The 14,087-nt window shown below is 39.8% G+C and overlaps 1 protein-coding gene across 2 annotated transcripts; it reads right to left on the bottom strand.

The window, feature by feature from the left end:
* Window positions 1-1,561: 1,561 nt before the first annotated feature.
* Window positions 1,562-7,798, bottom strand: stard7 (StAR related lipid transfer domain containing 7). Of its 2 annotated transcripts, XM_080510020.1 has the most exons (9): window positions 7,717-7,798; window positions 6,812-7,274; window positions 6,095-6,258; window positions 5,943-5,992; window positions 5,416-5,526; window positions 4,932-5,014; window positions 4,728-4,827; window positions 4,557-4,641; window positions 1,562-3,823 (listed from the first exon to the last, which is right to left on the bottom strand). In XM_080510020.1, exons 2-9 carry the CDS (start codon window positions 7,267-7,269, stop codon window positions 3,645-3,647), a joined length of 1,230 nt encoding a protein of 409 aa, XP_080366146.1. In that variant the 5' UTR covers window positions 7,270-7,274; window positions 7,717-7,798; the 3' UTR covers window positions 1,562-3,644. The 2 variants fall into 2 exon arrangements, with proteins under 2 accessions (XP_080366146.1, XP_080366147.1); XM_080510021.1 differs by lacking the exon at window positions 7,717-7,798 and having other exon boundaries at window positions 6,812-7,621.
* Between the last annotated feature and the right edge of the window lie 6,289 nt (window positions 7,799-14,087).

The following is a 14,087-nucleotide window of genomic DNA, read 5'->3' as shown; positions in this document are numbered from 1 at the left end:
CACAAGCTTCTTTAATACTGTCAACCTTGTTTACAATCATCATAAGGCGAAGTTTACTTATTACTAGGATTCTGATATGGTGCAATATTCTCAGAATTTATTCACATAACTTGACCCATTCATCTGCAACCCACAGACAATGATTGAATGTGTTGAAAATAAGTGGTCATGCGGATATTATGAGGTGGAGAAATACTGACTCAAGTATGAGTTATAAATGAAAAGCGGTATGCATTGAATGTGTGCATGTTTAAAAAGTATCATCAAGTTGAAGGACATTTCTATTGATCGTGCCTATAATTGAAGATGACATCTTTGTAGTTTGCATTAAAACAAGTCAATGAATGACTGCTCTGTTGCTGTAAATCTGCTGTGCCATCTCTGCTGCCAGGTTTACTTTCAGTCAACTGACTTTCTCCTTTTTAGATTCAACTCAGACCTTTTATATTTAAGATATGACCAGAAAAAAACATTAAGATAATGTACAAATGGTTACAATTGTTTTAGTTTTTTTTGTAGAGTCTGAATATGACTTGCTTCTAGAAAAATAACATAAAATTAATGTTGACTAATGTAATAACGTTTTTCTGTCATTACAATAATATGCATTGAAAAGTTAACCGTTTTGTAAAGTTATTGCTGAAAAAAAGTTAAAAAGTTCATATACAAAGAAACTGCATTCTCATTTACATTGGATGGGGACGAATTTTGTCCATTATTACATTAGTGTCATACACAATATTGGAGTTCATATATACAGTATATGTACGTATATGGATGCAATGTAATTAAGAGTGCAGTTTCATTGTCTACTAGCATAATTGGTTGGAGCCAGGGTTGCTCTGTGTGTGTGTGGGTTTTCCCAGGATGTTCCACAATCCAAGAACATGCATTTGAAGTTGAAAGGCGTTTTTAAATTGCCAAAGACGTTGATGAATGTTTTTTCTTGCAATAGACTGGTTTAGTCTTTACCTGGCCTTCAGTTGTAGTCGGCTCAGATTGGCCTGAGTGGCCTATGACCCAGGGTTTGAACTGTATATAGAATTTATTAAAAAAAAAGAGACATATGTTTATGTGCAAGACATCAAAACCATATAAACTTCCTTCCTCAGTCACTTCAAATTATGGAAAACATTTATTTTTCCATTCAAGTCTTATTTTGAGTCGCAACCGACTGCATTTTGTGGAGCTACAATCAACCTACATTCACCTATAAACAAGAGACGGGAGTTTTTCTTTTTTCACAATGGTAAAATATTGGCACATGCTGGAAAATACATTTTATTGTAGTGCATTACATAGATAGTACGTCTCATGAATTTGAGTGACGGCGGGTATTCTTGTTCCACGTGGCTGTGCTCAGTGGTGCTTTGCAGCAGATTGCCCAGCGACCTCTCGCCCAGACAATTAAACGTCGGGGTTGCAGATCATCTCATTAGACCGTCACTGGACTAAAGCCGCTGCTTCTGAACACAATGCTAATCAGCTTCTTCCCCCGGCCAACAACCAGCGGTGCTCTAAATCAACGGGAAAACTCGGCACAACGCAAGTAAAGACGCCGTTATTTGATTCCATTAGTCACTCTTTTATTAAATCATACAGATTACAAGTGAACCAGCTCATATTCACACAATCTTATTCATCTCTTAAAAGTAATTCACAACAAATATTACACTGCCTGCAGAAAGAAAACAAACCAGTATGTGACAACTCTTTTGGACTACTTGCAAATGGCACACAGGTCGTCTATACGTGACAGAGCAGTAAAATGTTAACATTCGCACAAAAAACTTCACGTCGGCAAACATTGTCTAATGTTAAACTGGGGTAATTTTATCTCGACAGTGTCAGTTGTCGTCAAGCATTTCCCCCCCCCTCACAGCTTCCTTTTAACATTTTATATCGTACATTGCCCTGTATTTAATGAAACAGTAGGAAATATTTTAACAGGAGAGGATTATACATTATTTTTTGGACACAGTAAAGACGTACATAATGGCGGGAGCTCCTTCACAAAAGCAGAACCCAGCGTCATTGACTCCGAGGCAGCTGAACCACTTGGGTGGATCATCCACAGACATGAAAAATTTAGGTGAAAGATGAAATGTATTGGGGTTTGGTTTTTTTTAAAACAGATTTTAGGGTAACTAGTGCCAGTCTGTCAGGCTGTAAACAGTGTACTTCATTAGGCGATGTTTGATTCCGCAGCACGTGGTGCTTTACATTCAAAACACCCCCTGCATATATAGTAAATTACAAATGCTACACGGGAGACGTGAAAGGACAGATTCTATGGAGTTTCAGATTAACGTTAACAAGAACTGTAGAAATAACAATTTGAGGATGGAAAAAAAAAACACACATTAGGGAGGTTGCTTAAAAGTAATAACAGACGCTTTCAGTAGTCAGGGGATGGTTTCATTAATGTACATGACCTACAGTAACACAAATATAATGCAAATCCCCAAAACTCCCAAGAGTGCAAATTATACCTATGAACACCGAACTCCAAAGATCAATTCAGAGATGAAATGAGACAGTTGACTTGAACTCAAACAGAAGGAAAACAAATCATGAATGTGGCACAAAAACACTACGATACAATTTTTTTTTTAAAGAGCACTGTCAGTTAAATGTGTGTGTCTGTGTGATTGCCTGGCTAGAAGCACAAGAGTATCGTTGCATGTGAGGAAATACGTGGTTGTTATAAGACACTTTGCCCCAAATGCTGAAGGACTGGTTTGTCTTCACAAGGCTGGCAGCTTTCAACACTCACAGAGGCACGGTGAGATGGACAGTCTGAAACCTCAAGTTCCTGACACTTAAACCAAGGATAAATCTTAAATAAAAAAAAAAAAAAAGGATTATAAGCCCTAGTTAGTTCTTGTTCAATTATATGGACAATTCCTCCAGTCATACTGCTGCTTTGCTTTATAACCTGCCATGTCCTGTCACGTAATTCACTGATGTAGCAGGCAAACAGGACGACACTAAATCCATCACGTGAAGAAACACCTGTTAATGTGACCCTTGGACGGGCGTCAGATCATCACATGTGATGAACAGTGCATACTGTTGATTTGGCCAACAGTTTACAGCTCAGCTTGTCACACTTGCCGCTCAATGTCAAATGCAGCACGAATTCACTTGCGCGCACACTCGCACCGCTGCTGACGGTCTGAAGATAGCTTTAAAGTTTTGTTAAATCACTGGAAGACGAGCCAGAGGAGGATAAAATGAGAGAAACTGTGCTTTGGCAGAAGCATTTTTCTACAATTCGGAAAAATTGGCTCGGAGTCAGCGAGTACATCATCGCCGATAAGAGCGAAAATGTCCTATGGCATCAGCTGGGAGAGCAGAACTAGTGCAGGGACCAGCAGTCTGCGTGACCACGTCCAAAGCAACACTTTCTCCAGAGAATAGCAACACTGTCAACAATTCAGTCCATTCATTTTTTTTTCCTTGTCACGTCTCACCTCACAGCCCAGTAGAAGCACATCCGTGTATGTAAATCCATTTTGTTATGCAAATTGCAATCTTCAACTGATGTATCGTAAGGTACCCATGAAGTTGGAGGGTTTGATTTGGACTCGAGTGCAATGAAAACACAGCAAAACAAACCCCTGGTCTAAATAACACCCCGCCTAAGCATAGATCTGCCCAGAACTGCCTGTGTGTGTGTTTTCTCCGGTGTGCCGCTCCTGACCGGCCTGCCGGTTGGAGTCGCTCGACTTAATGACTCCAACGTAGTCGTGAATTCCTACTTCCAGGTTTTTGGCCCGCAAGGCAGCAGTATGTAGCTTGTCCAGAAAGTCCGGCATACCTGAGAAGTACAAGAAAGGAGAGTCTTGTCATAATCAGAATCCTTAAAAAAAATTTAAAAAATCATATAAAATGCACAAAAATCTAAACATATGCATCTCAGATAATGTATTTAATATAACACAAAAAATATCATTTAAATGGTTTCAAAGCATTTCTAAAATTCTGAATTGGAATAATTATTGCCATGTTGCATGTTCTCCCTGAGGGTATTTTTTCCAGGTACTCTTGTTTCCTCCCACAGATTATTTGGTTGCATCCATCTGTGTTTGCCCTGTGTTGGCTGAGCTCAGCTCCAGAACTCTGCAATTCTGCACTGGATAAAGCAGTACAGGAGCTATATGGACAGATAATCACAACCTCTCGTGGAAATAAACTTCATCAGATGTGCCTGCAGTTCTGTAAATGTATATTATTCTACCAAATAAAGAGACAAAGGAAACTGGGGAGTGTCTCAGTAAACAGGAGATGAGTTGGTTGATTTGAAAACTCACAGATTCAGAGGATTTCTTTAACATTTATACATCTATTTTCACTCTGATGATCATTGCAGTTTTAATTAATCACTTGGGGGGGGGGGGGGGAGTGGAACATTTTGTGTTCTTTTTACGACGCACTCATTTAGCTTTAAGAGTGAGGATATGATGGTTTCCACTACTCAATAATAGAGAAGGAAATATGAAAACAAGTACAACACTTAAGTCTCGACAAGTTCCAACCAATAACAAGCTCACCACTTGACACCATCCAGCTCACGCAGTATCGTGGAAAAACGGTTTGAGGGTCGTCACTGTAGACGAGCATGTAATCAAATCCGTTCTGTGAAGAAGTGAAAGACACCGACGTCAGTGTCTGCGATGTGCAGAATGTTGGATAACCTGAGCAGCGTCACGTCGATCACAAACCTCATCAAAGGACTTGTGTGGACGAATAACCATCTTTGACTGGTACGAATGGACTCTTACAAACTCCTGAGTCTCTGGGGCTCGGGGATGCTGCACAGCTCTACAGGACATGATTCCAAAGACAGAAAACAAGTTATAGACCATGCACCAAAAGCTCCAATTGTAGTTGATTCAAAAAATAGAAAGAATTTCTTGCGGACATACTTGGATATCAAAATCATCAGGTTGCTGTTGACATCGACGTCATAGCGACGGACATACACATAATCTCTTGAATACATGGGATACTGTGAAGGAAGATTAAACAACAATCAACAACTGACATTTTCTCAAAACTTGGCTCAAAGGTTGGGTTTTTTTGATAAATTTTAATCAAGTAATAGTTCTTTAACTGTATGATAGTTAATTGCATAGTCAATAGTTGGCATTTCATTCTGCCATAAAAAAATTTGAAAAAACAACCACCCGACAGTTTTGTAACAAAATAACCAGGAAAAGTATACTTTGTTTCAACGCTGAAGATAAAAATGTTAATTACATCAATGTGAGCCTGTAATGCATCAATTTCCCCCCATACTATTCACCCAACAGTAAAAGATGAGTAACAAATTAATTGAGTGCCACTTTGGACACAAGTCGACAACATGCTTTTTCCCACTTCAGTCACGACCGCCGTTGACAAACTCACAGGGAAATGTGTTGCCCAATGCACAACTTCAGAGCCGGTATAGGCATCTCTGTCCACCACTTCAAGCTTGATGACCAGAGAATCCCACTTCTTCCTGTACTCTGTGTCCAACTAGGGTAAAAGTAAAAATGCAACTTAAAATAGCACAAGGGTCATAGTTGCTTTTGGTCTACAGGCATGTGGGAATGGCACATGCCTGCAGACCAGAGGCATGGACGGCAGGCATTGAGACATGACAACAGTAAACAAAGCTGAATACTTCAGACACACAATCAAAGAGCAAACACGCATAACAAATTAATCACAGGTAAAGGACCACTTGTACCGTCAGTTAAAGTACCAATAGTACTTCATAGATGGTTCGGAGTGTAAAACTTCCGAGATGAAAAGAATGCCACAAATCTAATTTCATGATAAGAAATGAATAGTAGAGGTTTTCCTAATTCACCTACAGCTGAAGACGTTTTACATAATCTTCTCAGTCATTAAAAGTGATGTAATCTAAATTACACAAAGGTTTCAAGTACCTGTACGTTGAAGAACTGCCTTGGTGTGACATCGTTGTAGGAGCCCAAGACTGAAAAATAGAAGTGGAACAACAAAGGCAAGAGTCTTTAAATAAATCAACTTCAACATGTGCTTTATGTCAACACACTGTTAAAGATGTCAGGAAACTGACCTCTGTATTCATAAAGGTGGCTGTTGGCAATCGGCCGCTTCCACACTTTGAAGTCTTTCTTATCTACCACAACCTCCCAGCCAAGTTCCCGTTGTCCTGACGCGGCCCCCGAAGATGAGCTGAGGTGTTTCGCGTTCTCCAGTGCCTGTAGTTCAAGTCCACACCTTTGAGAGGGATAGCACATATCAAGACCGGTTTATTACACTGCACAGCTCAGCGACAGAAAGATGAAACATTATACTGTACATAAAAATCACAAATAGTGAAAATGCTACACAATCAGAGGGGTGTCAATATGACCTTAACTGTGAAGATTTTATCTTGTGTCTTTCATCTTTTTTTGTTAGACGTTAGTGCAAAATTGACCCCAAAGCGTAAAAATATGACGATTTAACAGAAAAACGACAATTCCATCATGCAATACGAACAAGCAAACCTGCTTGGGTCTAGATTTACTCCTATGTAAATGTACAATAATCCCAAACATAAAGCAATCACATACCCCCAGAGTCTTGATTGCAAAATTATATATTCGGAAACATTCCATAATCAATTACATGAAAAAGACCAGATCAATATATGTCAACTTTCCTGTAGAATTGCTTAAAAAATTATCTGGATGTTGACCCAAAGAATTGATGCTATTTTGGTAGCTAAAGGTGGTCACACTTCTTTGTTAGACCCTGCAAAACTGAAAAAAAGAATGCATGCTCCAACCTGTTCATTTCCTCGTCTTGGATCTTCTCGTTGTCCCACATGAAGACACCAGCCAGGGCCGCGATGAGCTTCCCGTTGGAGGAGTGCTTGCTCTGGAACCTGCGCCATATGCTCCCCACCAGGGTCCTTTTGGTGCGCTCGGAGTACAGGTTGGAATAAAGCTCGCCCATCTGGCAGGCCCGCCGGAGCCTCTGGCCGGTCACGAAGCTGCAGTGGTCCGCGAAGATCGAGAGCAAGCCTTTCCTCTTCGGAGCGGAGCCCGCGGCCTCGGCGGCTCCCACGCCAGCCCTCTGCAGCCAGGACAGCAGCAGGCCCATGCTCCTGCCCAGCCAGGGCACCCGGTCCAGCTTCCCTCTGCCCTCCTCCACGGTGCACCGGAGGGACCGGCTGCTCTGCTGGAGCCTCATCGTTGTGACGCCGATGTCGCAGATCGGACGACGGGGCACCGAGTGAAACATGACGGCTGTGACCGTGACACAGAGTCCCCGAAAAGGAAAGCGATCAAACTCACGAAGAAGTGGCAGCAGCAAGGTTAGATCAACAACCCGGAAGCCAAAATAAATACCCTGCAAAGCTCGAACGCGCACAAGCTCTGGATATGTAATAATGACTGCGTTTCGATTGCAAAGGTCATAACTTTAGTGGCTGGTTGTCAAGTCCTCTGCGAGCACGCGACTGGCAGCGTTAGAGTGAACCTCCTCCCACTGGCTGCGTTGTTCCATACGAACAGCGCCCCCTGCTGCACCGGAGTACTCCAGGCGCAGGTTAAAGTCACAGTTATGTTATTGTTATCCCTCGAAATAACTGCAGCTCCAACGCATCAAACTACGTCAACTGTCAGCCCACAGGACGACTTACATGCACGTCATAACATTAATAACCGTGTTTTGAAACGATTGCCTTACTTTGTCACGTTGCGTATCGGTCGCAGTGATCCTCACGTTTTTTCAAAGCGTTTGACCTCCGCCTTTTCCTCCAGCCTGTTCGACCGAGACACCGCTAAAGCCCGCCCTCCACACCGCGATCCGCTCGCTCATTGGATGCTTTTTTGTCGACATTAACAGGTTATTGGTCAAAGAAGTCGTCAGTCTTTCCCAAGGCACCAGCACGCATGCTTCCAGTGCGCCTCAAACAACACTGCCGTGTTCCGAAACGCCCCCCAACCAGGACCCTTGTGCTGGTGTGTGTGTGTGTGTGTGTGTGTGTGTGTGTGTGTGTGTGTGTGTGTGTGTGTGTGTGTGTGTGTGTGTGTGTGTTAGTACACAAGAGCCAGGTTACACATATCAGATTATCGAACAAACTGTCACCAGTGAGGGTAAAAACAGCAGCAGGGCGGCCTCCAGCGGCGCATTTCAAAGCCACATGGTCTGACGTTAAGTAATAACCTGGCACGTGTTTCAGATGGGGGCGGGAGGGGGGGAGCATAGTTCAAATGTAATATACCATGTAACGTCCCGTTCCCTCGTTAGACAGACCCCCAACCAACATTAAAGTTGCAAGCAGAGTTAATGAAGTCTCGAGCTGGAAAGTGTCGCACACCTGTAGTGGTTGAAAGTTGGAGGATTTCCCCATCCACTTCAACGATAAGAAATAATCATTTTAAAAAGTTTAAAAGATATGAAGAAGTTTTAAAGAGCTTTTTAAAAAGTCGGATGTTTTAAAAGTTGAATGTTTTAAATTGGTGACGGTTTTAAAGAGGTATAGGCCGAAGAATAAAAGAAAATCCCCATCCGTTTACATGGGAGTTAAAAGTTAAAATATTTTTTTTTTAAAGCCGAGAAGATATTAAAAAGTTACAAGATAGCATGGATGTCTTTGAAAAGCTGCACATTTTGATAATGGTTCAAATTGGTTCAACTGCAGGAGCCGAAACTTGTAAAAATAATAATAATAATAATTTGAAGAATCAGCATTCACACACTTACATGCCAATAATGGCCTGAGTGAAAATCACCATACATTAGTGTTCTAGAGTTAAAAAATACTAACCTTTATACTTATGTGTCAGCAGATGCGACATCCTTCTAGTTTTCACAATATCTGCACAGTTGAGATATTTGTGTATAAAATTGTCACAGTGTTAAAAGGTACACTTCTCACCGTGTGTCCCAAAATGAATATCTTTCCAATATCTGAGTCACAGCTCCCACGCCAGTTTCTCAAATGGTAAATCTCATGTGACTACCACCTTTTGGCACAGGAAATTTAATATCATGTTCGATATTTAATGATTCTGTGATTAGTGAAAGTGCAACTACTATGTTGTTGAACATAAAGCATCCAAGCAAGTAATATACAAATCAAAGATGTTCCAACTTGTTGTCAAGATTTGAAAGACAGTAAACCTGCAGTTTTATCTTGACTTATTTTTTTCTAAATCGCAGGACCAATCATTTTGACCTCAGTATTTTTAAGTCTTCTAAGTCACATTACTTTTAGATTACTGTTTAAAATACCTTTGCAGACTCAAAGGGGATATGAAACCTGTTCATTCGTATAAATGAACTCCACGTGGTGTATCTGGCTGTAATTGATCATGCTCAAGGAACATATATGGAATTAATTTGAAAAAAAAAAACTTTTACCTTTCAGTACTCAAAGGCACCAAGAAATGGCCTTTCTTTGTACAGCAACATTTTATTTGATGTACACAGGAAGGTATCATACCATACCATAACATACCATACACCTAAGTACACTTTCTAAAGTACTGCAATGAAACAAACAACAATTTTATGTTTATCTAAAGCACACATCCTTTATGAGTCATAAGCAATGCACGCCAAGAGCAGCAGACCACGTCAAAGATACTGCAGGTCTGAACCTGTTTATTTCTGTTGTCTTTAACCACTGGCTTTTCATTTCATCCAGGGTTAAGAAGAACATCTCAATGGATCTTTATCCTTAAATCACGTGATTGGTATAGTGAAAAAGTATAGACCAACAACTAAAGCACATAATGGCAGCAATGAAGTTATAAATTAAATTCAAGGCATTATATACAAATCACTGTTCTTATGGATACCGTACTGTTAAATAACTGTCAAATATCAATTCTAAGTTTACCAAATGACTTGGAATAACGATAAATAGAGCACACGATCCAAGCTGTTAGTACAATTGCGAACGCCAGAGGACGCTGTTCAATCATACAGAAGATAACGTCATTGATTATTATAAAGACTGTTTTCAAAGCTAAAACGATTATAGTCTAAAAGAAATTGTTACACACGCGATATATTTTAAGGGATTTTAATTGACAGGAGAACAATTGATGCACTGAAGTACATCATGCCAGGACCAATAACCACAACAGTATAAAAAGTGAACATAAAAACATTTATACCAAAAGTGCTTGTGTAGTTTTATCATTAGGCCTTGTGACTCTCATATCTTTTGACAACAGTTTTTTTTTTTTTTTTTGATTCACCTGTTTATGAGTTCTGGACTGGACGCAAAATGAGTAACAGTAATGAGACTTTTTGAATAACCCTGTGCATTGTGTTTTGTACTGTGTTTCCAATGAAAGGGGTAAAATAAAAAGCATTCAAACAATAGATTGTTTTCCTACAAGTTTTGATGACCGCGGACTGTTATTTAAAAGCCGTACTCTGTAATTTCCTCTGTCTGCGTGAATTAGGTCAGTGTGTTACATTGGAAGAAAGGCTCCACATGCAATCGCTCTTCTCTTCTCCGTTCCTGAAACGTACACTACTTCAGTCTTCAAGTGGAGATCACTTCTCTGTCTGTGGCCTCTGGCTCTGATTAAGGGAGCAAACAGAAGACGCTCGCGGTGTGTGTGACTGGAGGATGTGGGCGTCAAGCAGACGTAGAATAAGTCTGTGACAAGCGGAAGAAGCTGTGGAAAATGAAGAAACTCCCTATTCAGAGTGGTTATGAAACACATTCACAAGCCGGTCCCACCCCTCTGAAAATCCTGCGTTTATGTGCAAGGACAAAAAAAGGCGTAATTGTATCTGATCCTGGACGCTTCCTAATGAAAAAACTCCCTGTTCCTCTAAAGAAGTGACGTAAAACAAACTGTATCTAAGGAAGGGAGTGTCTAAAGTGATTCTCCTCGAGCTCCTGTTGCAGCGTGTACTCTGAAATCCTGTTTACACCACAGCTCATTGTTTGTCTTCTCATGGTTGCCATACAAACCAAAGACACACTATTATTATTTTTATCTTCACAACATGCAGTATTTTTTTTTTGCTGTGGGCATTGAGCGCTCCTTCCAGTCAACACGACGCTTCTGCCTTAATGCGCATAATGACGGAGCAGTGAGCAATGAAAACGACTTTTGTTCGTGGATGAATGCTGTTTTTCATTCGCGACTAAGTGCACCTCAATGAGCGTAAAGTCTTCTGTAAATGTGGTTCTCGCGATGACAAACAACTGGGTGTTTTTTCCGCGCTGTTTTAACGTGGCATTGTTTCTCTTCGTGGGGAAAACAAAGGATAATAGTTGTTATTGCATCTACAAATTTTTGTCTGTTGAGCTGCCAGACTTCATATGATGAATACACGTTATTGAGTCATATCTTTTATAACAATGCAGATGTTATGTAATTTTACCTGAATTGCATAGGCGATACTAAAAAAGTCTATTTCAAGCCTTTATAAAGTATACCAAAGGAAATCTCCCAATCTAAAACTTAAAACTACCCATTCAACTTCATTTTACTGTCATATTGTCTGTTTTATTTTCTATTTCATAACAATAGACCCATATGAATCTTAAGAATGTCAGGGACATCTCAACAAATTTGACAACAAGAGAATTGTAAATTTTTTTTCCATTTACCGATTCAAAAAAGTGAAATCTCTAACTTGTTTTAATTGCCTGAAGTGTCCTGAGCCTTCAGAAAACATCAGTTAGTGGAATCATGAGGATTGTATAACAACCGCTGTGCACAGACATGTAAACAACTCCGCCAAAACTGAAAGAGACACCAAAGACTCATAAACCATCCAGACTGTTTGTTCCTTGCATTCAATGTTTAACAGGTTTTCCATTCATCACGAGAACTGTTTTTATGTCTGTTTCACTACTTTATATCTTCTTGTGGTGGTTTTATAGGCCAGGTTTATGTTTTTGCATTCCCTGCTGGCTTAGTGTTACTTTCCCTATTTTGGTTGTATTCCTTATGTTTGTAGACGTTCTGTGTTGATTGGGTGTCTATTTATTCATCTTATTTTGGTTATTTGAGACCTTTTTTTTTTGCCTAGTGTTCCTCTATTTAAAATGCTTTTACTTGTAGTCCCTCTGCGGTATCTCAAATGTGTGATTTAATTTGTCATATATGACATATTATCAAAGCCATTCTGTTTTTCTTTTTTTTTTTTGTTATGTCTTTTGTTTCTGCTCACTCTTGTCTCCTTTAGGGATAAGGTTTGTTGGATAAGCTCAGTGGGGCCTGAAAACTTCTTGGCCAGGTTTGTGTTTGGTATACACATTCAGTCATCTGTCATGAATAAAACTCCTCCACAAAGCCTTGAAGCAGGTGCAGGCCATTAAAACCTATCCGTTTACCTTCGTAGGGCAAAAGAAAACTGTTGTACTGTATCAAACTGAAGCACTGTGCTTTTTTCTTTACATGATCTTTAATGAATAGAAGTCATACAGACGGTTATCTTCTATTTTTGTTTCTCAACAGCTGAATAAAAATGTCTCTTAAACTGCTGTTTAAATGCTTGACCATCTAAACAAGCTTTGCATTTTTCATAGGAGTACAATCTATTGATGAAGGATTGTACAGGTGAGTATTTTATCATGAACTCAATTAAAATCATTAAAAAGGTCAGGAGGTTTTTAATCTTGCTATGCTATTAGTGAAATTGTCACTTTGCTGGGGCACATTCAAATCTCAGTAGTGGCGAGATGCAATGTCTTCCCACCATTCATACAATGTTTTTGTATATTATGCACCTTCACCAACGAAAGTTTGACAACCAATGAAGTTGTCCGAGAAGGTTATGTTTTCGTCTGCATGTATTTATTTATTTATTGGTTTGTATGTATGTATGTATTCTACCAACTGTGTTTAGTATGTAAATATTTTTATTTCACACAGTGAAGTGGCTACCTGGCCCACCTAGTTAGCATCAATATGATTTAAGGGAGATGCGAACTCAAGGCATGTGCTCTACCGAGTGGCCATTCTAGTATTTGATTTAGTGGTTTGCACGCATGTATGTTATCAACTTTTCGCCCAAAACTACTCACTGGTATAACATGACATTTCAGGCATGACTTGTCATCATCCAAGGACCAATCGATTAAATTTTGGGATGTTAATGGCCAACCGTTTCTGAATAAATCTCCAAAAACAGTGAAAAAGAATTGTCTCATACGAAGGGGAAGAGACATGCACCTCATGGAGGAGATCAAAGTAGATCAGCATATTTCAGTGTTTATTTGATTTTACACTGTGATGTAACTATATGACCTACCTACTTATCATCAATATGATCTCAGGGCTATCTTACCAGCGATGCTAACTCAGTTCAGTTTGTCGATGATATGTGCTCTACCAAAGGCCCTTTCTTGTTAAATATTATATATTAAACAGCATTTGCAATGAACATTTTTAAAAAGTTGAAAGAATGACATGCATCTCGCCATTAATTTAATTTTGTTCATTGAAATTTAAAAAAAAAGATTGCCTGAAAGGTTGTCTCTTGTGAACTTTTTCACATATTATTTTACTGGTTGGAGAATCACTTTGGACCAAACCACTGTGAGAAATAAATGGGTAGATTTATGTCCCTTTAAAGGAAAAATGTTGTCTTTATCACAGTGTTTCAATGCATATGACTTCCTGAAACCAAGAAGTCATATTGTGTATTGAAACATGTTATAAAAGATCATCACATGGGGACTATTGTGTTCAGCAAATGGATGCATTTTAGATACACTACTGACCCTCACCACCACAAACTAAGAGGACATGTCCACTCCAGGTTTTTTTTTTATTATGGAAGTGATGAGTCTGAAACATTTTTTCATTGTCTGTTGATACACAAGTTAATGAGTGAAGTTTTATATGTCGTGGTGTTGTAAAAGAAGGCTTGTCCATGAAGCGGGGTCGTCTGAAGAGCAGCGGCGGTACACGCAGCGATCACATGAGTGAAAAGAAAAGCCCCACCCTGCCGACAGCTGGGAGGAGGAGGAGGAAGAGGAGGAGGAGGAGAAAGGGGGGCGGGGCTCTCTGAAGGGTGTATCCAATAAAAAAAGAACCCAGCCCAGCCGGCACGAGCAAGTTCTACACACA

This window comes from Blennius ocellaris, assembly GCF_963422515.1.
Source record: "Blennius ocellaris genome assembly, chromosome: 15".
Taxonomy (NCBI): Eukaryota; Metazoa; Chordata; class Actinopteri; order Blenniiformes; family Blenniidae; genus Blennius; species Blennius ocellaris.
The sequence above is the reverse complement of the archived record's forward strand: the minus strand, read 5'-3'. Positions and strand labels throughout refer to the sequence as shown.

Excerpts from the sequence above, each read along its gene's own strand:
- stard7 (XM_080510020.1), bottom strand. The coding sequence starts at position 7,269 with ATGTTTCACTCGGTGCCCCGTCGTCCGATCTGCGACATCGGCGTCACA. Across the intron at positions 6,259-6,811 it reads CAAGACGAGGAAATGAACAG|GTGTGGACTTGAACTACAGG; the intron begins GTTGGAGCATGC and ends TCCCTCTCAAAG. Across the intron at positions 4,828-4,931 it reads CTGATGATTTTGATATCCAA|AGCTGTGCAGCATCCCCGAG; the intron begins GTATGTCCGCAA and ends CATGTCCTGTAG.